General features: G+C 40.0%; 1 protein-coding gene across 3 annotated transcripts in view; it reads right to left on the bottom strand.

The window, feature by feature from the left end:
* Positions 1-26,569, bottom strand: part of OPHN1 (oligophrenin 1) — a 400,049-nt gene that overhangs the window by 251,056 nt on the left and 122,424 nt on the right. For all 3 annotated transcript variants that reach the window (XM_033200949.1, XM_033200948.1, XM_033200947.1), the window contains exon 3: positions 5,245-5,340. In XM_033200949.1, coding sequence (XP_033056840.1) covers positions 5,245-5,340 — 96 coding nt within the window. The remainder of the gene's footprint in view (positions 1-5,244; positions 5,341-26,569) is intronic.

Here is a 26,569-nt window from a genome sequence, read left to right as displayed (position 1 = left end):
ATCACATTGTGTTGCTATTGTCTATTTACTTATCTGCCTCCTTTAATAGACTATGAGCACCTTGAGGGCAGTAAGATGTGTTCTATGTCTCCGAATCCTTATTTATGTCATTTAGTGGACACGCTCTACCTATTTACTAATGAATAAAAATACATATAAGGGATCCTGAGAAAAGAGTACGCTGGCCAGGTGCGGTGGTTCATGCCTGTAATCCCAGCACTTTGTGAGGCCAGGGCAGGTGGATCACCTGAGGTCAGGAGTTCGAGGCCAATGTGGTGAAACCCAGTCTCTACTAAAAATAAAAAAGTAGCCAGGCATAGTCACACATGCCTGTAGTCCCAGCTACTCGGGAGGCTAAGGCAGGAGAATCTCTTGAACCCGAGGCAGAGGTTGCGGTGAGTCGAGATCACGCCACTGCACTCCAGCCTGGGTGACAAGAGTAAGACTCCATCACAAAAAAAAAAAAAAAAAGTAAGCAAATTCTCTTAAGCCTATGTGGAAAACGAGCCTCTTTCTAGCTCATGGTGCTATGGTGACATTGCAAGCCATTTGCCTATGCTAAAACCTGTATGATTGGGAAGTCCATGAGGATAAGCTTTATAGCAGATGCTCAATAAAATATTATTGAATGAATTAATTGGGCCTTAGGAGATTCAGGTTCTAGTGGCAAATCTGGTACTATGTAGCTGTGTGGGAACTTCAACAATCACGTCCCTACCTCTGGATCTCGGTTTCCCCATCTGTTGAATTGAGGGATAAATTTGCTACTATTCTGTCTCTCTTTATCTCATTAGTTTATATAAAGTGCTTACAATGACACCTGCTATTTGGGAGCACTCTAAAAGTGTCTGCTTCTCTCGTTTAATCTAAAAATCCCATTTTTCAAGCAAATTCTTACATGAAAGCCCAATATAAACCACTGTTTCATTTGATCATGAAAGGTGGGAGACACTGAAGATCCAAGGAGGACAGTTTGGAAAAGCCTGAGATCTGTCCTGCGGTTACAATATGCTCGCTGATGTTATAAAGACTATGTAAAAATCAAGGCCCTGGGCTCTGCTATAGAGATTCTGATTCTTTAGGTATAAGGTAGGTCCTGTGACAGGATAAAAAAGATCCTCAGGTGACTTGGATATGAAGTTATATGAGAAATAATGAACTAAATACTATTTAACGTCCCTGCCAACACGGACATTTTACAATCCTACATTTTCCTTTGGTTAATTTGGGAAATATATAATTTCAAACCAACACTGTTTTCCACAAATTACCTTCTACAATGTTCCTAGTAGAGTCAATAACAATGCATTATTGAGCACCAGCTATATGCCAGACACTGAGCTAAATGATTTACAGACACTCTCTGATATAAGTATTATCTGATTTGCTCCTCATGACCTTGTGAGGTGGATTATACTCCCCCACTATACTGATGAGGGAAACAGATGCTCAACAAGCTCAATTAATGTTGCCAAGATCCCATAGCTAATAAATAAAACTCAATCTAAGGAGACCCAAGACTTCTTAGACACCTGGGATTTCCTTTGGTTACAGAGACATAGAGGTAAAGACAAGGCAATGCCAATTGAAGGCATAGATGTCTAACTCTAAAGCAGTGAAAGAAGTCACGGTCAGATCAATGACACATGGCCTCCCACTTGTCCCCGTTAGACACAAACTATTCACGGTAAGTCCTAGAGCAGATCATCAGGGGCAGGAACTCTTCAGAATCCTCAGGCTTTCTCCATGAGCTCTAGGAAGCACTGTCACTTCTGCTAAATAACGAGTACCTACAATGAGGTCAATGCTACTGAGTGACCTTTTGGAGCCAATAATGAAAAATTTTTTAATGAGAAGGCCCTCTGCACATATAATGTGAAATCCAAAAGGGTATCACAATTCCATCCAAAGTGGCTTTAAGCAATTTTTTTCCAGTGAAACAAGATGTGTTGACTCAGGGCCAGCAGTATTGGCAATAGGAGGGCATGGCACATTCTGCGTTCTCAGCTTCCAAAGCAACTGCTCTTTCCCAACAATAGCCTCCCAGTAGGGTGCCCAAGACTTTTTTCTCAAAGCCTCCAGAGAGCCTCAGCCTCAGCTGTTTGAGTACTGGCTCTTCCTCTCACTACCACCACAATTCCCAGCTTTCGAAATGAGATTCAACAAAGACAATGACCATGACAGGCCAATGAACTTTCAAAACCTCTCTTAAGTCCTCAATAACGAAAGTCAGTTCATTAAGTCAGCATCCCTAAAAGCAGTGGTCAAATGATAAGTAGGAGCTTCTGAAATTGGCAGGCAAACTATCACTGAGTTAAAGAGTTATTATAAATCATACATTAAGAAGCAAAAAGGTCAGGCACTGTAGCTCATGCCTGTAATCTCAACACTTTGGAGGCCAAGGTGGGTTGGATCACTTGAGGTCAGGTGTTTGAGACCAGCCTGGCCAACATGATGAAACCATGTCTCTATTAAAAATACAAGAGTTAGCCAGGCATGGTGGCGGGTGCTTGTAATCCCAGCTACTCGGGAGGCTCAGGCAGGAGAATCAGTTGAACCCAGGAGGCAGAGGCTGCAGTGAGCCCACTGATCTCCAGCCTGGGGAACAGAGCAAGACTCCATCTAAAAAAGAAAAAAAAAGACCGAGTGTGGTGGCTGATGCCTGTAATCACAGAGCTTTGGGAGACCAAGGTGGTGGGAGGATAGCTTGAGCCCAGGAGTTCAAGACCAGTCTGGGTAAACAGAGCAAGACCCTGTCTTTCTTTCTTTTTTAAAAAAGCAGCAAAGATGTCATAATCAGCAGCTCTGATGGAGTCCCACAGACCCCCACAGGAACCTGGCATCACCAAGGAGTCATTTTTCTTTTGTTTATAAGTCATTATGCTCAGGCTCACACACCTTTTTTTTCTGCATAGTGCTCATTGACATTTGTGGTGAGGTTCATGGGGTTAAGAGAATTAAGGCTCAAAGTTCAACATAAAGGAAGACATGAGAAAAGTCTCAGATCTGTTGGTGGCTTTGGTATAAATGGGCACCTGTTCAAAATCAGACCCTCATACCAGAAAAAGGAGCCATTTATGTAATTTCATGTACCATGTATCTCCCAATCTTCCAACTGATAGGCAAGTAGCAGTTATTTTTAAAAAGAAGTACAAAATTATCTTACATTAATAATAATGTTGAAATACCTAACGTTCATTTAGACACTGTGCACACTCGGCATTATCTCATCCCCATTTTACAAGATAAGAAAAATTAACACTTAGAGAGGTGAAGTTACTTGCCAAGGTTACAGAGCTATTAAGATGTAGAGGGCCGGGCGCGGTGGCTCAAGCCTGTAATCCCAGCACTTTGGGAGGCCGAGACGGGCGGATCACGAGGTCAGGAGATCGAGACCATCCTGGCTAACATGGTGAAACCCCGTCTCTACTAAAAAAAATACAAAAAACTAGCCGGGCGAGGTGGCGGGCGCCTGTAGTCCCAGCTACTCGGGAGGCTGAGGCGGGAGAATGGCGTAAACCCGGGAGGCGGAGCTTGCAGTGAGCTGAGATCCGGCCACTGCACTCCAGCCTGGGCGACAGAGCGAGACTCCGTCTCAAAAAAAAAAAAAAAAAAGATGTAGAGGTAGAGTTCAAACTTGGGTTACTTGATTCCAGAGCCCATAATGTTAACTTTTAAATAAGTCATGCACTAGGACCTGGATAGACTTACTGAAGTAAAATAAAATGGAGTGAATAAGAAAATAATACAAATACAAATATCTGACTCACTGGTTACACAGTCACATTTAACCAGAATGGTCACCAATCTAAATCTAAAAAATGTTCACTGAAATATTACTTATAATAGTAAAAATTGAAATAAGCTATATTTCCAAGAATAGCTAAATATTAAATGAAGTATAGCTCTCATAATAATGAAATTTGAATGTATCCATTATTCATTTACCAACATTTCATTGAACATCTACTATATGTCAGGCACTCCTTTATGTGCTGGGAAAACAGCAGTGAACAAACAAGGCCATACATACAACCACCCATAAAACTTGCGAAAAATTTTAAATTACATGGAAAATGCTTATAATAAAACACCCAGTTAGAAAGATAATATTATATATTTAATATGAACTATACTGCATACAAAGAAAACAGATATATGTAGAGAAAAAGACTTAAAGGATAATACAAAAGTATGTCTAATATGCTATTTCTGTGCAGGAATTCTTCCTAAGTAACTTATACTTTTATGTATTATTAAAACTGACTACAATAGGCATTTATTAATAATAATAAATTTTCACATTTTAGTTCCAGGGCTAATAAATATAACTGTCTTACTAACTTGTTCCAGTAACAATAGATCATTCATAATAGCTCTTTGGTTCAGTGTTCTCATCTAGCAAATGCTCTACACTAACCCTTTAACTCAGGAATCAGCAAACTTTTTCTTAAACGGCCAGAAGATAACTATTTTAGGCTTTGAGGACCATCCAGTGGTTGTCACTAACTACTCAGTGCTACTCTTGTGCCACAAAAATACCCATAGAAAATGCTTAAATAATGAATATGGGTATATTCCAATAAAACTTTATTTACAAAAGCAGGTGGTGAGCTGGAATGGGCCCAGGGGTTTGTTAACCGCTCCTCTTTACCTTCATAACAAATAATACAAACACAAACTTCTTTTGACTTCTACTATATAACCTCCTCTTTTTAATATCTTTGATAGATATTAACCCCATTTTACGGAGGATAAAGACAGAATATCTTGCCCAAGATTATACAACTAAAAGAGTGAGTTTTTAAATCCAGTTCCCAAGAGAGATGCCAAGCAACCTGTTCCTGATAAGCTGTAGACATACAAATGCTAATTTAACACTTTCTAGGGAAATTTGTTCCTTAGAAGAATCTAACTCTGACCATTTTGGGAAATAAACCAAAAAAAATCCCCTTTTAATATATTCTTTAGGAAAATATGCTTTAAAGAAAAGGTCGCTTACAGACGGTCTGAGTCAAAAACCTCAGTAGAAGTTTAAGCGTATCTTTTGATTGCTGTCGTGTGAAGGGGAAATGGGACTGGCAGGGAAAGTTTCTTTATCCTTCCTAATCAACCTCCCAGGGCCTTGGCATTGGACCACAGTGGATGAAGATGTCCAAGTGCTCTGTATCCACAAATCAAAAAGACTACATGGTCTCAGGGTTGCCTCAACAGGTATATGACCATATGTAGCTGAAGACTTACCGATATTAATTTCATCATCAGTCAGAGTGTCTCCAATGAAATCAAATTGAAATGACTGCAGCGTCTGGGAAAATTTCTGAACAGCAGAGGAATAATCTGTAAAGGAAGGGTAACAAGAAAAATGGTCAATAATGCTATGCTTTGATCTATTTCCTCATCTCTGTAAGAGCAGACAAAAGAAACCAAAGGTAAGTGCTCTGAGCAGGTTGCAACTAGCATTTAATGAAATAAAACAAAAGATTAGATATGCAGTAGAAGAAAGTTTGAACAACTAGAATCACAAGAAGAAAGGATGGGGCATCTCAGTAAAGTCCTTAAAAGTTATAGGACATGTTTTTTATCCTCAACACCTCTCCTCTTTGACCTGCTGTACTCAAAGCATGGAAGACATGAAACGACTTAGTTATACTCTTAGGAGGGTCTCCTTACACATTTTCTAAACCCCTATTATGGGCAATACACTAGAAGCTTTCCATTTTATACATGTGGAGTTCAAAGTCCCAGACCTGGGTGGCAAAGCTGGAAAGAGAAGCCAGGTGGTCTGTCTACTTCTTCAGAGCCCTATCCATGATGATACAGATACCACCTGGACATTTTATATGTTAACTAGATGACAGCCTGGGTTAGGATGCTATCTGGAAGATGAAGAGACTTAACTTATTCACAGAGTATTTATAAAGAGACCTAACCTAAGAAAGCAATGAATGAAAACAATCAGGTGACATGGCCAAACAAATGCTTTTATTTTTGGTCAATGATTTTGAATTTTAGAATATATTTTAGTGTATAAGTTGATATAAAATTAAATCATGTTTAGCTATACTTTTGAGAAGTTATCTTTATTGAGACGTTTTAAATATGTCCCCACCAAAGGGTCCAACCCAAATTTTGATCCTTGTTGCACTCCAAGAGTGTTTCTAAGGCCAGCAGCATCATTACCTGGGAGGTGGAAGGAAATGCATATTGCCAAGCCCTACCCTAGACTTAATAAATTAGAAATTACACTTTTATACAATCCACAGGGCATTCATATACTCTTTAACTTTGAGGCGCACTGATCTTACCAACTAAGCCAACCTGTTAGACCATATTCTAGGAAAGCTTAAGCTTGTTGCTGATTTTTGGCTCCCTTTTCCAATTTCTTCTTTCTCTCCCTAGTTTAATCATCCTTCTCATCCTGAATTTTCAGACCTATCATGTGCATGGACTTACTGAGCCTGAGTATTTGCTCTCAGACCAAGGAAAATGGAGACAAAGCAAGCAATCGCGCTGAGTTCTTAATGAAAAGCTGTCATAGTTAAGCAAAAATACAATACAACAAGTTCAAGCATTTGGCTAAAACAAATTATATGCCAAAAATTTTATTAGCATTTTATCTTTGTCTTATTTTCAGAAATACTTATTTTCAGAATTTTAAGTCTTAATTCTTTGAACAAATCACTGAAAATAGTAATAATAACAATATTGACATTTTTACACAGACCAGGTTACCATGGCTTCTCACAATTTTGACAACCTAGAATCACATTTTCCACTACAAATCTAAGCCACATGAATGTGACAAGTGCATGCACACCCTTCAAATCCTTTCACAGTACGTCAGCAACGAGAACACAAAACTGGCTCCATGTCTGGAAAACAATTGATTTTCTTCTGCTTTCCTTGGCTAGTAGTAAAAAAGGGCAAGCCCAGAATTCCCCATCTGCTCTCTGTTATGCTCAGGGAAATTAAATAAAAACATTTATTGTGTTGCTCTTCCACACCTACTAGTATTTCCTAAATATTATTTGAGCCAAGGAAGGAACAGTAATTAATTATTCCTCTTCTTAAAATTATCTCAAAATTTCAGAAACCACAAATACTACAATGTTCAACATTTATAGTATTTTGAAAATAAAGGCATGGAATAAGGAAGAAGTTGCATCTAGTCTCCCTTTTCATTATTTGTACCTATCTCTTCTTTTCTCCAGACTCTGGGACTTTAAAACACTATATCTACAAAAAGCCTTGAAATTTTATGAGGAACTTTCCACAAACATTTCCATTTACTGCTCCCAACTACATAAAAGTAGGAAATACTGTCCTCACCTTAGAATCAAATTAACAAATGAAACAATGCACACAAATTCCATTCAAAAATATGAACAAGCAGCCGGGTGTGGTGGCTCACGCCTGTAATCCTAGTACTTTGGGATGCCGAGGCAGGCAGATCACCTGAGGTCTGGAGTTTGAGACCAGCCTGGCCAACTTGGTGAAATCCCATCTTTACTAAAAATACAAAAATTAGCCGGGTGTGGTGGCGGGTGCCTGTAGTCCCAGCTACTTGTGGGTTGAGACAGGAGAATCACTTGAACCTGGGAGGTGGAGGTTGCAGTGAGCTGAGATCACGTCACTGAACTCCAGCCTGGGAGCCTGGGTGCCAGAGTGAGACTCCATCTCAAAACAAAACAAAACAAAACAAAACAAAAAAACAAACAAAAAAAAAGAACAAGCACAAATTCACAGCTCTTCTTGAAACAAGTTCCAGGTTCCCATATATTTGTCCCTTGTGCTGAGAAAAGTCCTGGAAAAGACTCATATATTTTAGACAAATAAGTGAAGTGGATGACTTCTAGACTACAAAAAATCCATAGATAACCTAGAAATGCTTATCATGTGTGACACATTTAATTCCTCATCATCTTAAAATTCACTACATCACTCCAAACAATGTGAACTCATCATTTTATCCTCCCCATCCCCGTCCACTCTGCCACTATGTCAATATTTTTCAGTCCAGCTTTCAGGGTCCTCTCTCCATCACCTTACTTATGTATGTGTCTTCCACAATTTCTTCACTTCACCTTTCCCTTACACATTATAGAATGTAGTTGGATAGTGCTTTTTAGGCACTTTGAACTTTAAGGGAATGATGTAGAATATGAACAAGATTAATTAATTAGTGTAGACACCTGTTTTTCATCACAATACTTTTCGAGAGTTTCATGAAAATAGAATCATACAAAATAGACTCATTTAGGTCTACACAATGTTTTAAAATTCATCCATGTTATTGCTTGTATCAGTAATTTACTGTTTTTGTTGCTAAGTAACACTCCATTTTGTAAATATACCACAATGTGTTTATTTATCATTTCTTCATGGACATCAGTGTTTATTCCAGTTTTTCACCATTGTGAATCAAGTTTCAATGAAAATTCATGCACAAGCCTCTTCAGGACATACGTTTTCATTTCTCCAATGCATGGGTTACATGGTAAATTGGTAAGTATACATAACCTGAGTGCCACATTTAGCTAAAAAGAAATCAAGAGCCAGGTGCGGTGGCTCATGCCTGTAATCCGAGCACTTTGGGAGGCCAATGCGGGCAGATTACTTGAAGTCAGGAGTTCGAGACCAGCCTGGCTAACATGGTGAAACTCCATCTCTACTAAAAATACAAAAATTAGCCAGGCATGGTGTCATGCACCTGTAGTCCCAGCTACTTGGGAGGCTGAAGCAGGAGAATTGCTTGAACCCGGGTGATTTGTTTTCTAAGACCACCAGAGCGAGTACAAAGGAACCAGTGAGTAGGCAAGGCTAGGAGCAAAACTGCAAATTTATTTTTGGTCACCCAGCTTCAGGGAAGAAGGTGTGGGGGTGAGGTCCATCGGTCTCCGACAAAGGAGGCCAAGGGAGTCACCCGGTGGAGCTCTCGGGCGAAGTTCCTGGTGTAGTCCCAACAGGAGTGGGGGCTGAGGAAGTTCACGCCGCGCGCCTGCTGGGAGCGGCTTTTCTGGGAGTGGGAGGGCAATAGGCGGGACACGGGCGTGTTGGGGGACGTTCCGTAGGTGCGACCATGTAAATCTTGGTCTCTTCGGATTGACATCACCTGGCGCATGCCCAGTTGATCTGCACCTTCCCGGGCGCCGGCTACATTTTCGCGCGCGCGGGAAAATTGGTGATAAAGAACCCGGAAGTGCGCCATCTTGCCTCCGTTCATCCAAACAGTCCAATCTTTTATTGATAATAGTGATAAGGGGCACCGTGGTCTGTCCAGCTACTTCCTGCTGTTAAGGGTCGTCGTTAAGGTCGGGGTCTATGGTTGGTATTTGAACGTATGGATGAAGGAGCATTTGGTTGAAGGTGACACGAGTGATTTCTTGAATCTTGGCACGGAGAAATTTGAACAAAATGGGGGCGAAACATAAAATAAGACAGAGGATTAATATGGGGATAAGGAATGGGAGCATTTGTTGTATTATGGGCAGAACCCAGAAGGATGGCCCTGGTATGGTTGGAGTGTTGAGACTTTGTAGCTCAGTTTTTATTCTGTTGAGAGTTTGAATGTTAGTATCTATAAGACCTGATTCGTTGACATAATAACAGCACTCTTCTCTGAGGAAGAGACAGGTGCCTCCTTTTTCAGCTGTAAGTAAATCTAAAGCCCGTCTGTTCTGGATGGCTACTTGAGCCACTGAAGTAATCTGACGCTGCAAAGAGGCTAAGCTCTCAGCTGAAGCTTCTATGGCTTGTTGTATGTGAGCCTGTAAAGATTTACTTGACTGGACAGAGTAAGCCAGTGCTCCTGTTCCAAGTCCAGATGCCACTAAAGAAGAGGCCAGAGATTTCCAATTACTAAGGGGAGAAAGACAGCCTGCTTTTGACGAAGGTGGCATAGTGGTGTAGAAAGTTGCTGGGAGAGCTCTGCTACTTCTGCCTGGCTGTATAAAGTTAGACTGGGGACCAAGGACATGGGGACACAGAGGGATCGGTTAATGGCTGTATGGTTAAGAGTTTTTGAGAGAGACCCGTTGCACCAGAAATAGCCTCCAATGGGGGCTGTTTGGCCTCCATTGGGCGCCTGAGTATGATTACACCAGGATGAATTGGGGGTTGAATAACAAAAAGGAAGGATTGGGCTATTTGGATTTTGGTACAGTGGCGCCTGGAGTGTGAGTGAATTGTGGGATGTTTGACCAGTTGTGTTGAAGGCCATGGGCAGGGGGACTGCCACTAAGGGGGGGCCTTCTAAAGCTGCACAGAGGAAGCAATGGGAGAGATTGGTTATATTAACAGTGTAGGTTAAGTTTAGCCCTTGGTGGATAAGTGTGAGCCATGAGAAGGTGTCTCTATTGTCCGGAGAGAAGTTTGACAGCCTTGAGGAAGACAACTGGCAGAACTATGTACTACTGAGTGTGTTTGGCTGTCTTGTGACCAAGTTTCAGTGATGAAAAATTGCCATACAGTAGGCGGACTAGCAAAGGTCTGAGTGTATGAGTAAGACAGCAATATAAGTATAAAATGAGACTTCATTTTCAGTGTAGTCGCAGAGTGTCCCTTGCCACTGAAGATGTTCGATGAAGGTTAGGAGGTGGGAAAACCACTGCTCTGGACTATTGTCTGGAGGCAGGTATGGGTCTGGGGTTATGTATTGGAAGTCTGATAGGTTTATGTAGAGGATGGTGAGAAAGTGAGCCAAGCGCCAGGGGTCGGGGAGCATGAGATAGTTAAGAAAGTCTTGTAAATTTGAGGCGAGTGGGGGAAAGTTGAACTGATGTCCACTGATTGTTCTCGGTGGGGGCCTTTTTTAGCTGGGAAATATGAATCCAATGCGTGTGTCCTAGGAGTTTTGCTGCTGTATGTGTAGACAGGAGGACAGTGTATGGGCCTTTCCACCTGGGCTGTAAGTCTTTGGCTTGGATATCTTTTATGTATACTTGGTCTCCAGGACTGAGGGAGAGATGTGGGTTGTAGGCGTCTGTTGGAGGAGGGTGTGCTAACTCAGCGTGTTGTCTTAGGAGTTATCTGAGAAGAGTGAGATATGGGAGGTAGTTCGCCAAAGGGGCGGGCAGGAAAGGTATTTGCTGGAGGGTTAGGGGCCATCTGTAGACTAATTCAAATGGACTGAGGCCTGTTGGGCTTCGAGGTGCTGCCCACAGCCGGGTCAGGGCTAAGGGAAGGAGAATAATCCACGACTGCCGGGTTTCGATTGAGAGTTTGGTGAGCTGTTGTTTGATGAGTCCATTAGCCTTTTCCACCTTACCAGAAGACTGAGGTCTATAAGGGATGTGGAGTTTCCAGGTGATGTGTAGGAGGGCTGCCACCTGTTGGACTACCTTGGAGATGAATGCTGGACTGTTGTCGGATTGAAGGGTGACCGGGAGGCCAAACCTAGGGATAATATGTTCAGTGAGTATTGAGGCAACAATGTTAGCGGTTTCTCCTGTGGTGGGATAGGCCTCTATCCACCCTGAAAAGGTGTCCACAAGGGTTAAGAGGTATTTAAATTTTTTATGTCTTGGCATATGTGTGAAATCAATTTGCCAATCTTCTCCTGGTTGGTGTCCTCTGAGTTGGTGGCTGGGATGGGGATTACACAATGCGCCTTGAGGATTTGCCTTTAGGCAGATAGAGCACTGCTGGTTGATTGTAAGTAAGTGTTTTTGTAGTGTTGGACAGTGGAGGAGGGGATTTAGAAAATTGTATAAGGCTTTGGGTCCTATATGTAAAGAATTATGTATGTCTGTTAGAATGGTATGGAGTTGTGTTTCAGGAATAACTAATTTGTTATTAATATATATCCAGTCATCTGTAGTTAGTTTGGCTGTTGGATTTTGTAATAGTTTAGCCTTTTCTTCCTGAGTGTAATTAGGGGCATACTGGGGGGAGAGAAAACAGACAGAAGGACGCTTGGGGATGGAAAATCTGGCGGCTGACTTGGCAGTGGTGTCAGCAAAATTGTTGCCAGCTGCTACCAGGTTAGATGAAGTCTGGTGACCTTTACAATGTATAATGGCTACCTTGGAAGGTGCCAACAGTGCACCGGGAAGCAGAGATTGCAGTGAGCCGAGATCCTGCCACTGCACTCCAGCCTGGGCAACAGAGAGAGACTCCGTCTCAAAAAGAAAAAAGAAAAAAAAAAAGAAAGAAAGAAAGAAAAGAAATTTAAAAAGCAATCACAGTGGGTTGCAGTGGCTCATGCCTTTAATCTCAAAGCATTGGGAGGCCAAGGCAGGAGGACTGCTTGAGGTCAGGAGTTTGAGATCAGCCTGGGCAATATAGTGAGACCCTGTCTTCACACAAAAAAAATTCTTTAAATGAGCTATGCATGGTGGTGCAAGCCTGTAGTCCTAGCTACCTGAGAGGCTAAGGTGAGAGGATTGATTGAGCCCAGGAGTTCAAGGCTACATTGAGCTATGATCATGCTATTGTACTCCTGCCTGGGTGAAAGTGAGACCCTGTATCTTAAAAATAGAAAAATTTTTAACAAGAAAGCAATCACATTTGCAATAGCTGCAAAAAAATAAAATACCTAGGAATAAATGTAACCAAGGAAGTAAAAGATCTACACATGGAAAACTATAAAACACTGAAGAAGGAAAGTGAATAGGATGCACAAAAATAAGGAAAAGACATCCCATGTTCAAGAATTTTAGAAGTTAATATTGTTAAAATGAGCATACTACCCAAAACAATCTATACTTCAGTGCAATCCCTAGCAAAATGCAAAGGGCATTCCTCACAGAAATATCAAAACAAATGCTACAATTTCTCTGGAATCACAAAAGACCCCAAAAGCAGTATATCAAAGAGATATCTACATCATTTTTATTGCAGTACCTATTCACAATGCCAAAATATGGAATCAACCTAAGTGTTCATCAATATATAAAGGAATAAAGAAAATGGATCATGCACAGTGGCTCACGCCTATAATCCCAGCACTTTGGGAGGCCAAGGCGGGTGGATCACTTAATGTCAGGAGTTTGAGACCAGCCTGACCAACATGGTAAAACTCCATCTCTACTAAAAAAATACAAAATTAGCTAGGTGTGATGGTGCTTGCCCGTAATCCCAGCTACTTGAGAGGCTGAGAATGTGTGGTTTAGTTTCAAGAATCACTTGAACACAGTAGACGGAGGTTGCAGTGAGCCGAGATCACGCCATTGCACTCCAGCCTGAACAACAAAAGCGAAACTTCATCTGAAAGATAGAAAGATAGAAAGAAAGAAAGAAAGAAAGAAAGAAAGAAAGAAAGAAAGAAAAGAAAAGAAAAGAAAAGAAAAGAAAGAAAAGAAAAGAAAGAAAGAAATATATATACACAGTGAAATACTATTCAGCAATTAAAAAGCATGAATCCTGGCATTCATGGCAACATGGATGAGCCTTGAAAATATTATGTTAACTAAAATAAGCCAGGGACAAGAAAGATGAATACCACATGCTCTTACTCATATGTGGGAGCTAAAAAAGCTGATCTCGTAGAAGTAGAGAATAGAGTAGTGGTTACTAGAGGCTTGGAAGGGTAGGGAAGAGCAGGGGATAAAGAGGAGTTGGTTAGGCCTGTCTCAAAGAAACAAAGAAGAGTTGGTTAATGTATACAAAATTACGGCTAGATAGAAGAAAAAGTTCCACTTTCTATTGCAATACAGTGTGACTATAGTTAACAATATTTTATTGTATATATTCAAATAGTTAGAAAATAGGATTTTGAATGTTCCCCAGACAAAGAAATGATAAATATTTTAGGTCATGCTAATTACTCTGATTTGATCATTACACATTATGTACATGTATTGAAATATCACACTGCATCCCATAAATATGTACAAATGTGTATCAAATAAAAATATTTTTATCAATCCTTTATAAAATAATGGCCTTTTTTTTCCAAACGTGATTATACCATTTTGCATTCTGCAGGAGAATTTCAGATGATCCAAATACTTGCCAACACCTGGTTATTATTTATTTATTTATTTTCATTTTAGTCATTCTAATGGGTGTGTAATAGTATCTCACTAGTTTTAATTTGCATTTTCCTGGTGATTAATGATATGAATATCTTATATATTTATTGAGCATTTGCATATCTTTTTTCCAAGAAGGGTCTATTCAAATCTCTTGCCCATTTTATAATTGAGTTGTCTTATTACTAAACTATAAGATTTCTTTATGTATTCTGGAAACGAGTCTTTTGTCAGATAAATGTATTGCAAATATTATTTAAATTAACAAAGGGCTTAGCATTCTTTAAATTAACAAAGGGCTTAGCAATCTGAATACTGTTTATTTAATTTTAAAAAGACTGAATCTCTATAAGAACAGTAACCTTTCTGGTATATTAAGGTAGCCTAATCAAAGCACCATCTCCATCTCTGCAGTAACACTGAAAGCCCACAGTCACAAAGCTACAACAGCTGTGAAAATCAACAGCTTAGCAGCCACTAGAGAAGGCAGAATGTGGTTGAAGCTTCACAAGGCCCTACTCCCAGAAAATTGCCATCCAGTTTAACATGTCCTATAAGCTCTATACTCAAAATTTGTCTTAGTTTGTTCTGACTTAAAGTTCATTCTGTGAAAATAACACCACTATTGGGAATTTGTCAAAAATAATCATCTGAAATAGTTTAAGATTATGGTGACCTGAAGCAGTGTGACAAGCTGAAATTAACAGGAGGCTGACCAAAACACTTGGTAAAACAAAAATAATTATTTAAATAAAATCGAAGAACACCCCAGGCTTGGTGGCTCATTCCTATAATCCCAGCACTTTGGGAGGCTGAGGCTGGAGGATGACTTGAGTCCAAGAGTTCGAGACTAGCCTGAGCAACATAGTGAGACCCCCCATCTCTAGAAAAAATAAAAATAAAAAATAGCCAGGTGAGGTAGTGTATGCCTGTGGTCAAAGTTACTCAGGAGGTTGAAGTGGCAAGATTGCTTGAGCCCAAGAGGTCGAGGCTGTAGTGAACAGTGATCACACCTGCACTGCAGTCTGAGTAACGGAGAGAGACCCCATCTCAAAATAATAACCATAAGAATTTTTTAATGGACAATGACATGCCCATGTGGGCTTTGAAAAGTTGCAATGTAAAATCTAGAAAGACATGGGTCATAAAAAAGGATATGTGCATGTTCCAGGCTATGCATAGGCCTATGAAAGACTTAAGAAGTTCCTAATCTCTCACCTCTTGCTTAGCCTTGAGGTTCTGCACAAGCAGGAAGAGAAAGATAAGGCATAATGGTCATCTGCCTAGGTGAATGTTGTTGAAAGCATATCCCAATTCACACAATGACCAGCAGCAAAAGCTCAAGGCTTATTGGTTCAAAGTATTTAAATTAAATCATTGTTCAATCATTAGCTGCCCACTAAGCAAACCTACCAGAGGCTTCAGTGGTTTCTAACAAAGAATACACACTTTATATAATTAGTCCAAAAAGCCAATAAATAAGCAAACTATAACAAACAATCACCCTGGGGAACGGAAAAAATCTAATTTCCAGAGTTGCCACATGATTTTATATGTTCACTTTTCAACAAAAAATTATGAGACAGACTAAGACACAGGAAACAATAGTCCATGCTCAAGGGGATACCACGCCTAAGAACTAAGGAAAGACTGAGAACAATGTCTCACCAAAGAGAAAATATCAATAAAATAATAATTTTAAAAGAACCAATTAAAACATACAGGTAGTGAGGGAGCTGCTGAATAAATTCTTCCACTGTTCAGTACCCAGCTGGATAGTTCTCAGTAATATTTCATAAGGCTCTTCAGAGGCTACAGCAGGATTAAACCAGTTGTCTGAGCATTGGCCAACTCAATAATGCATCAAAATATTGGCTTTTCCTCCTTTCCCATTTCACTGCTTTTTCACTCCGTGCATTGATCATTTCCTTTGTCCCTCACTCTTGCTTCCACTTAAACTACCTCTGCTCCCAAGCCTCTGTGTCAAGTTCTCTCTGCTTTAAGGGGGAAGCCAGGTAAAGATAATGAGCTCTTATTACTGGTGCTGACTATTACTCATTACTGGAGCAAATGTTAGAAAAAGATTCTAGGCATTAGATTATAAGAAACTTTATTGAAAGATTGGGGAGGAATCAGTAACTAACTGGAATGGGAAGTTGGGAGATAAAAAGAAGGGAAGCAAGGATGAAGTAGGAGGAAAATACGTGAGCTGCTTCAGAGAAAAGATAATCTTTTCTTATCCATAATCTCAAAACCTAAAATAATGTCTAGTATAAAGTAGGTCCTCAATGTTAGCCAAATTAATGCATGACTTTAAAAGAATAAATCAACTTTTTAATTTCTAAAGGTCTAATTTAATAGATTGAAGCTGTCCAAAAAATTAAATCTACTTTTTCTCCAAATTCATCTTCTTTTCTTAAAACAGGGTCTCATTGTGTCGCCCAGGCTGGAGTGCAGTGGATCACAGCTCACTGCAGCCTTGACCTCCAGGCTCAAGTGATCCTCCCATCTTAGCCTCCCAAGTAGCTAAGACTACAAATACATACCACTCCACCCAGCTAATTTCTAAAATTTTTTGTAGAGACAGACTCTTGCTTTGTTTCCCAGGTTGGTCTTGAAGTCCTGGCTTCAAGTGATCCTCCCACTTCGACCACCCAAAGTGATGGGATTACAGGCATGAGCCACCGCACCCAGCCTCCAAATCCACTTTAATATATAAGCAGTTTACTGCCATTTCAGAGGTCCCAGGAATATTAAATAAATGTTGCAAAAATTTAGCACAGCTTACAGTTTCATTACTATAGCTGTATTACATTAGGAATTTATAGAGTGGGTCAGACATGGTGACTCACGCCTGTAATCCCAGCACCTTGGGAAGCTGAGGCATGTGGACTGCCTGAAGCTCAGGAGTTCAAGAGCAGCCTAGGCAACATTGTGAGACCCTGTCTCTACCAAAAAAAAAAAAAAATAGCCGAGCGTGGTGGTGTGCACCTGTATTCCCAGCTACTCAGGAGACTGAGGCAGGAGAATTGCTTGAGCCCGGGAGGCAGAGGTTGCAGTAAGGTGAGATCACATGCCATTGTACTTCAACCTGGGTGACAGAGCGAGACCCTATGTCAAAAAAAAAAAAAAAAAGGAATTTATAGCAAGTGGATATACGAAACTCCATGTGAATTGTGCCAGTAATCCATTATGCCATAAAAGCTGCATAAGGATAACCTACAGAAAATTGTTCTGAGATATTAGTGCCAAAGGTACAGATCAACCCAGGGAGTGGAAAAAGGGTATATCAAGAAAAGGAAATAATGAAGCCCAAGTCCTAATTAGTTTCCACTTATAGAGGAGACAAATGACAATGCAACATGTGTAGAACAGGAAAACATGCATAAAATGTTATCTACAAGTACAGGTATATATATTTACCTGCATTGTGTATAACTCCATTTGCACCTAGTTTTTAATTGGGATGAAACTTAGGTAGCTAAGTTTCAATATGACTCAAAACTTCAAGGATGCAACTCTACTTCTAAAGTAGATTACACAATAAAAATACCCAAGGGATTCCTAGGCTTTGTGGTTTTGACTACTTTTGTTTTAAAATAAAAAATGTTCTCTTAACACATGCATCCCTTTATACTTATGGATTTATTCGTTTGAATGAATCATAACCTGGTAAGGTTGTGTGCCTTTCCAAAGCAAAATGAGGTAGTGGAAATACCACTAAGACAGGAGTTTTAGTCTTGCCTCTGGAACAAATCAGTTTTGTGAGTTTGGGCAAGTTAACTTGCCTCCCTGGGCCTCAATTAATCAAAAACAAAGAATGCTACTACTTACCAGTTACTGTGGCTTCCCTTTAGTTCCTACAGTTGTGAAAGAAACATATCATCTACCTCATTGGCTTGTCAGGGGATTAAAATAAGATGGCATGGTGAAGTGCTTTCACAAAAAATAAATTGGCTGGGTAAGGCAGTGGCTAATGCCTGTAATCCCAGCACTTTCAGAGGTTGAGGTAGGCAGATTACTCGAGCTCAGGAGTTTGAGACCAGCCTGGCCAACATGGTGAAACCCTGTCTCTACCAAAAATACAAAAAATCCGGCAGGCGTGGTGGTGTGTGCCTGTGGTTCTAGCTACTCAGGAGGCTAAGGTGGGAGGATAGCTTGAGCTCAGGAGGCAGAGGTTGCAGTGAGCTGAGATCAGGCCATTGCACTCCACCTTGGGTGATAGAGTGAGACCCTATCTCAAGAAAGAAAGAAAGAAAATAAGGAAGGAAGGAAGGAAGGAAGGAAGGAGAGAAAGAGGAAAAGGGAAAGGGAAAGGGAAAGGAAGGGGAAGGGAGGGAGGGAGGAAGGAAGGAAGGAAGGAAGGAAGGAAGGGAGGAGAGAAAGAGGAAAAGGGAAAGGAAAGGGAAGGAAGGAAGGAAGGAAGGAGAAATCACTTTCTAAATGTAATTAGTTATTTTTATTTTAAAATTGGGCTAACGTTAATATTAACTAGACTGATATAAACTAATGAGGATATATGCAATTAGCCTATAAAACTGAAGTGAAACTAGTCTAGGACAGCAGTTCTTGCATTTTTTTTTGTTTTTTGAGACAGGGTCTAGCTCGGCTGCCCAGACTGGAGTGCAGTGGCACGATCTCAGCTCACTGCAGCCTCAACCTCCTGGGCTCAAGTGATCCTCCCACATCAGCCTCCCGAGTAGCTGGGACTACAGCTGTGCACCATCACACCTGGCTATTTATTTTTAACTTTTTTCTTGTAGAAACGGGGTGGCACTATATTGAGGAGGCCAATCTCGAACTCCCGTGCTTAAGCAATCTTCCTGCCTTGGCCTCCCAAAGTGTTGGGATTACAAGTGTGAGCCACTGCACCCAGCCTGGTTCTTGCATTTTTAAAGGGTTATAGACCCCTTTGAGAATATAAAAAATACTTTCTTCCCAGAAAGATGTATATAACACAAACTTCTGTACAATCTCTACAGCCCCAGATACCCTGAGAAATCCATGTTAAGAACCAATAAACAAGATAATCCTCAAGGTCTCTTCTCTTTAACACTCTTGAGTGTATGTTTTTCCTTTTGAAAATGAGTAAATGAAGTAGCCACTCTATAAATCAGATTGATTTAACCAAAATATCTTCCTCCTAATCCAAATACATAAAAATACTGGGTAAAAAGGCAACAAACATGTGTGTATTTTTAAAATACATAGCAAACTGAGAAAGCAAGAAAAAGAAGCTCCCAAGTACTAGAAATGAAGAACAAATTCAAAGCCACAACAGAGAGCAGCAGCTGAGGCAGTAGAGAGATATCAGAACTAGATATACTCCGTTCTCATTATTTACAGATTCCATATTTGCAAATTTGCCTAGTCAATAAAATGTATTTGCAACACCAACATCAATACTTACGATACTTTGTCCACTCATTCATAGACATGCAAATAGCTATGAAAAATGTGAGTCACCAACATATACATTCTGAGCTTGAAAAGGGGGATACTGCCTTCTTGTTTCAGCTCTCATACTATAAACCACTATCCTTTTCCTGGTCTATTTAGTGTCAAGTTTGTCACATTTTTCTACTTCTTGTTGATAGGTTAGCTGTTTAACATGGCCCCTTAGCATAGTGCTGAAGTACTATCTGGTGGTCCTAAAGGAAAGAAGGCTGAGACATCCTTACAGAGAAAACAAGTATGTGCTAGATAAGCTTCGTTCACGCACAGATTATAGTGCTGTTAGCCATGAATTCAATGTTAATGAATCAACTACATATATGATAAAATAAGCGGTCTTTAAACAGAAACACATGTAAAACAAATTATGTACTGACTGGCTGCTGAAAATGTGGAAAAGCTCACAGGTACCTAACCCTTTATTTCCTCTAGGAGAAATGGTTCAGTATTCACTAACTACATGTTTACATTGACTTTACAGAGCATAACTACCATGAATAACAAGAATTGACTGTATGTGGTAGTTGGAATTTTATCAGCAGGCAAAGAGACATTACTTAGGAGCTGGGAGCTTGGAATGAGGTCCCTTCATGAGGTCTATTGGCATACGACACTGTAGGAAAACACTAGAGAGTCTCCCATTGTGGTAAAATAAAGTTATTCAGAACCACAAGCTTATGCTAATTAGAGTTCAAGTTTATACTGCTCACAAAGGTTTCTAAAAATTAATTTTAAAACTAATCCTGAACCAGCACCAAGCAAGCTCTAAGAAGAGGCAAAAGAAAAACTGCCCCATAAGAAAACCTCTATAACCCAGGGCACATAAGGGAATCCCAAAAAAACAACTGCCATCCAGAACTTCACAGTTGAAAATTATAAACCACACTAGGAAACCGACATGAGAGCCAGACAGTAGTCAAGGCAAATAAGTGGGTTTTCTTCTGTAAGATCTAGGATTATATTACACTCCAAAAAGTATTTTTAAATAGGAATAATTTAAATATTCAAAAAATAGGAAACAATAACACTGCCAAAAAATGGATTATTGGTTTTTACTTGCTAAGAGAAAATAACCATCAACATACTAGTAGCAAACTAGAAAACAGATCTGAAGAAATCATCCAGAGCACAGCACCGGGAGAAAAACAGCTGCAAAATATAAAAGAAAAATTAGGAGATAAGGCTAGGAAAAGAGGCACTGATAGGAAAACCCAAATAAGGGAATAAAAGGCATGCGGGAGGCCAGGTGCCATGGCTCACGCCTGTAATTCTGGCACTTTGAGAGGCCAAGGCTAGCAGATTGCTTGAAGCCAGGAGTTTGAGACCAGACCCGGCAACAATGTGAGAAGTCGTCTCTACCTCGTCAAAAAAAACAAAGAATATTTAAATTAGCCAGGAATGGTGGTGCATGCCTGTAGTCCGCAGCTAAGGTGGTTGGGGGGAAGCTGAGCCCGAAGGATGGCTTCAGTCTGGGAGGTCAAGGCTTGCAGTAAGCCATGATAGTGCAGTCCAGGCTAGGCAACAGAGCAAGACCCTGTCCCCGCCCCCAAAAAAGAAAGAAAAAGAACAAAATGGGAATATCAACAAAGAAATTATAAAACAAAATGGATATTATATATTGAAAAGGGCAATTCACATAGAATACACAGGAATTACAAACATACAAGCAACAAACATAAAATCCCCAGAATACATGAAGCAAAGGTGTTTGTTTGTTTGTTTGTTTGTTTTGAGATGGAGTCTCGCTCTGTCACCCAGGCTGGAGTGCAGTGACACAATCTGGGCTCACTGCAACCTCCACCTCCCGGGTTTAATCAATTCTCCTGCCTCAGCCTCCCAAGTAGCTGAGATTATAGGCAACTGCCACCGCACCTGGCTAATTTTTGTATTTTTAGTAAAGACAGGGATTCACCATGTTGACCAAGCTGGTCTCGAACTCCTGACCTCAAGTGATTCACCCGCCTCAGTCTCCCAAAGTGTTGGGATTACAGGCATTTGCCACCGCGCCTGGCTGGTGAAACAAACACTGACATAACCGAAGGGAGAAACAGATATTTATACAATAATAGATACAATAATGGATGAAACAACCAGACAGAAGATCAGTAAGGAATCTGTGTCCTTGAACAACAATATAAGCCAACAGGAGCAAAAAGATATAAAAAGGATACTCCATCCCACAACAATAGAATACATATTTTTTGAAATGCACATGAAAATTTCTCCAGGACAGACAACATGTTAGGCACAAAACAAATGTTAATACATTTTAAAAGCTTAAAATCATACAAAATATTTTTTCTGACAAAAATGAAATTAACTAGAATTAATATGTAAGAAAATAGAAAATTCACAAACACATGAAAATTAATTACATTCTTTTTTTTTTTTTTTTTTTTTTTTGAGACAGGGTCTCATTCTGTTGCCCCACCTGGAGTATACGCATAATCTCAGCTCACTGCAGCCTCAAGCAATCCTCCACCTCAGCCTCCCAGTACGGGACTACTGGCATGTACACTAGGCTCGGCTAATATATATATATATATATATATATATATATATATATATTTTTTTTTTTTTTTTTTTTTTTTTTTTGGAGAGACAGGTCCCCACTATGTTCCCAGGCTGGTCTGAAACTCTTGAGCTCAAGCAATCCCACATGCCTAGGCCTCCTAAAATGCTGGGATTACAGGTGTGAGCCTGTGCTCCCAGCCAATACTCACTCACTTTTTTTTTTTTTTTTTTTTTTTTTTTTTTTTTTTTTTTTTATTATCTTTAAGTTCTAGGGTACATGTGCATAACGTTTATATCAGTATAACTCCCCCATGCAATCCCTCCCTCCTCGCCCCTCCCCATGATAGGCCCCAGTGTGTGATGTTCCCCTTCCCGAGTCCAAGTGATCTCATTGTTCAGTCCCACCTATGAGTGAGAACATGCGGTGTTTGGTTTTCTGTTCTTGTGATAGTTTGCTAAGAATGATGGTTTCCAGCTGCATCCAGGTCCCTACAAAGGACGCAAACTCATCCTTTTTGATGGCTGCTAGTATCCATGGTGTTATGTGCCACATTTTCTTAATCCAGTCTGTCACAGATGGACATTTGGGTTGATTCCAAGTCTTTGCTATTGTGAATAGTGCCGCAATAAACTACTGTGCAGGTGTCTTTGTAGTAGAGTATTTATAATCCTTTGGGTATATACCCAGTAGTGGGATGCTGGGTCATATGGTACATCTAGTTCTAGATCCTTGAGGAATCGCCATACTGTTTTCCATAATGGTTGAACTAGTTACAATCCCACCAACAGTGTAAAAGTGTTCCTATTTCTCCACATCCTCTCCAACATCTATTGTTTCCTGATTCTTAATGATTGCCATTCTAACTGGTGTGAGATGGTATCTCATTGTGGTTTTGATTTGCTTTCTCTGATGGCCAGTGATGACGAGCATTTTTTCATGTGTTTGTTGGCTGTATGGATGTCTTCTTTTGAGAAATGTCTGTTCATATCCTTTCCCCACTTTTTGATGGGGTTGTTTGTTTTTTCTTGTATATCTGTTTGAGTTCTTTGTAGATTCTGGATATTAGCCCTTTGTCAGATGAGTAGGTTGCAAAAATTTTCTCCCATTCTGTAGGTTGCCTGTTCACTCTGATGGTAGTTTCTTTTGCTGTGCAAAAGCTCTTTAGTTTAATGAGATCCCATTTGTCAATTTTGGCTTTTGCTGCCGTTGCTTTTGGTGTTTTAGACATGAAGTCCTTGCCCATGCCTATGTCCTGAATGGTACTACCTAGATTTTCTTCTATTTTTTATGGTATTAGGTCTAACATTTAAGTCTCTAATCCATCTTGAATTAATTTTCGTATAAGGGGTAAGGAAAGGATCCAGTTTCAGCTTTCTACTTGTGGCTAGCCAATTTTCCCAGCATCATTTATTAAATAGGGAATCCTTTCCCCATTTCTTGTTTTTGTCAGGTTTGTCAAAGATCAGATGGCTGTAGATGTGTTGTATTATTTCTGAGGACTCTGTTCTGTTTCCACTGGTCTATTTCTCTGTTGTGGTACCAGTACCATGCTGTTTTGGTTACTGTAGCCTTGTAGTATAGTTGAAGTCAGGTAGCGTGACGCCTCCAGCTTTGTCCTTTTGACCTAGGATTGTCTTGGCAATGCGGGCTCTTTTTTGGTTCCATATGAACTTTAAAGCCTTTTTTTCCAATTCTGTGAAGAAACTCATTGGTAGCTTGATGGGATGGCATTGAATCTATAAATAACCTTGGGCAGTATGGCCATTTTCACGATATGATTCTTCCTATCCATGAGCATGGTATGTTCTTCCATTTGTTTGTGTCCTCTTTGATTTCACTGAGCAGTGGTTTGTAGTTCTCCTTGAAGAGGTCCTTTACATCCTTGTAAGCTGGATTCCTAGTATTTGATTCTCTTTGAAGCAATTGTGAATGGAAGTTCATTCCTGACTTGGCTCTCTGCTTGTCTGTACTGTTGTATAAGATGCTTGTGATTTTTGCACATTAATTTTGTATCCTGAGACTTTGCTGAAGTTGCTTATCAGCTTAAGGAGATTTTGGGCTGAGACGATGGGTTTTCTAAATATACAATCATGTCATCTGCAAACAGGGACAATTTGACTTCTTCTTTTCCTAACTGGATACCCTTGATTTCTTTCTCTTGCCTGATTGCCCTAGCCAGAACTTCCAACACTATGTTGAATAGGAGTGGTGAGAGAGGCATCCCTGTCTTGTCCAGTTTTCAAAGGGAATTTTTCCAGTTTTTGCCCATTCAGTATGATATTAGCTGTGGGTTTGTCGTAAATCTCTTATTATTTTGAGGTACGTTCCATCAATACCGAATTTATTGAGCGTTTTTAGCATAAAGGGCTGTTGAATTTTGTCAAAAGCCTTTTCTGCATCTATTGAGATAATCATGTGGTTCTTGTCTTTGGTTCTGTTTATATGCTGGATTACGTTTATTGATTTGCGAATGTTGAACCAGCCTTGCATCCCAGGGATGAAGCCACTTGATCATGGTGGATAAGCTTTTTGATGTGCTGCTGAATCCGGTTTGCCAGTATTTTATTGAGAATTTTTGCATCGATGTTCATCAGGGATATTGGTCTAAAATTCTCTTTTTTTGTTGTGTCTCTGCCAGGCTTTGGTATCAGGATGATGTTGGCCTCATAAAATGAGTTAGGGAGGATTCCCTCTTTTTCTATTGATTGGAATAGTTTCAGAAGGAATGGTACCAGCTCCTCCTTGTACCTCTGGTAGAATTCAGCTGTGAATCCATCTGGTCCTGGACTTTTTTTCGTGGGTAGGCTATTAATTGTTGCCTCAATTTCAGAGCCTGTTATTGGTCTATTCAGGGATTCACTTCTTCCTGGTTCAGTCTTGGGAGTGTAAGTGTCCAGGAAATTATCCATTTCTTCTAGATTTTCTAGTCGATTTGCGTAGAGGCATTTATAGTATTCTCTGATGGTTGTTTGTATTTCTGTGGGATCGGTGGTGATATCCCCTTTATCATTTTTTATTGCGTCTATTTGATTCTCTCTCTCTTTTTCTTCTTTATTAGTCTTGCTAGCGGTCTGTCAATTTTGTTGATCTTTTCAAAAAACCACTCCTGGATTCATTGATTTTTTTGAGGGTTTTTTGTGACTCTATCTCCTTCAGTTCTGCTCTGATCTTAGTTATTTCTTGCCTTCTGCTAGCTTTTGAATGTGTTTGCTCTTGCCTCTCTAGTTCTTTTAATTGTGATGTTAAGTGTCAATTTTAGATCTTTCCTGCTTTCTCTTGTGGGCATTTAGTGCTATAAATTTCCCTCTACACACTGCTTTAAATGTGTCCCAGAGATTCTGGTATGTTGTATCTTTGTTCTCATTGGTTTCAAAGAACATCTTTATTTCTGCTTTCATTTCGTTATGTACCCAGTAGTCATTCAGGAGCAGGTTATTCAGTTTCCATGTAGTTGAGCGGTTTTGATTGAGTTTCTTAGTCCTGAGTTCTAGTTTGATTGCACTGTGGTCTGAGAGACAGTTTGTTATAATTTCTGTTCTTGTACATTTGCTGAGGAGTGCTTTACTTCCAATTATGTGGTCAATGTTGAATAAGTGCGATGTGGTGTTGAGAAGAATGTATATTCTGTTGATTTGGGGTGGAGAGTTCTATAGATGTCTATTAGGTCCGCTTGGTGCAGAGATGAGTTCAATTCCTGGATCCTTGTTAACTTTCTGTCTTTGGATCTGTCTAATGTTGACAGTGGAGTTTTGAAATCTCCCTTATTATTGTATGGGAGTCTAAGTCTCTTTGTAGGTCTCTAAGGACTTGCTTTATGAATCTGGGTGCTCCTGTATTGGGTGCATAGATATTTAGGAGGTTAGCTCTTCCTGTTGAATTGATCCCTTTACCATTATGTAATGGCCTTCTTTGTCTCTTTTGATCTTTGATGGTTTAAAGTCTGTTTTATCAGAGACTAGGATTGCAACCCCTGCTTTTTTTTGTTCTCCATTTGCTTGGTAGATCTTTCTCCATCCCTTTATTTTGAGCCTATGTATGTCTCTGCATGTGAGATGGGTCTCCTGAATACAGCAGACTGATGGGTCTTGACTCTTTATCCAGTTTGCCAGTCTGTGTCTTTTCATTGGAGCATTTAGTCCATTACATTTAAGGTTAATATGTTATGTGTGAACTTGATCCTGTCATTATGATATTAACTGGTTATTTGCTCATTAGTTGATGCAGTTTCTTCCTAGCCTCGATGGTCTTTACATTTTGGCATGTTTTTGCAATGGCTGGTACCGGTTTGTTCCTTTCCATGTTTAGGGCTTCCTTCAGGGTCTCTTGTAAGGCAGGCCTGGTGGTGACAAATCTCTAAGCATTTGCTTATCTGTAAAGGATTTATTTCTCCTTCACTGATGAAACTTAGTTTGGCTGGATATGAAATTCTGGTTTAAAATTCTTTTTTTCTTTAAGAACGTTGAATATTGGCCCCCACCTCTTCTGGCTTGTAGAGTTTCTGCCGAGAGATCTGCTGTTAGTCTGATGGGCTTCCCTTTGTGGGTACCCGACCTTTCTCTCTGGCTGCCCTTAAGATTTTTCCTTCATTTCAACTTTGGTGAATCTGGCAATTATGTGTCTTGGA

This window comes from Trachypithecus francoisi, unplaced genomic scaffold, assembly GCF_009764315.1.
Source record: "Trachypithecus francoisi isolate TF-2019V2 unplaced genomic scaffold, Tfra_2.0 Lachesis_group6, whole genome shotgun sequence".
Lineage (NCBI taxonomy): Eukaryota > Metazoa > Chordata > Mammalia > Primates > Cercopithecidae > Trachypithecus > Trachypithecus francoisi.
The sequence above is the reverse complement of the archived record's forward strand: the minus strand, read 5'-3'. Positions and strand labels throughout refer to the sequence as shown.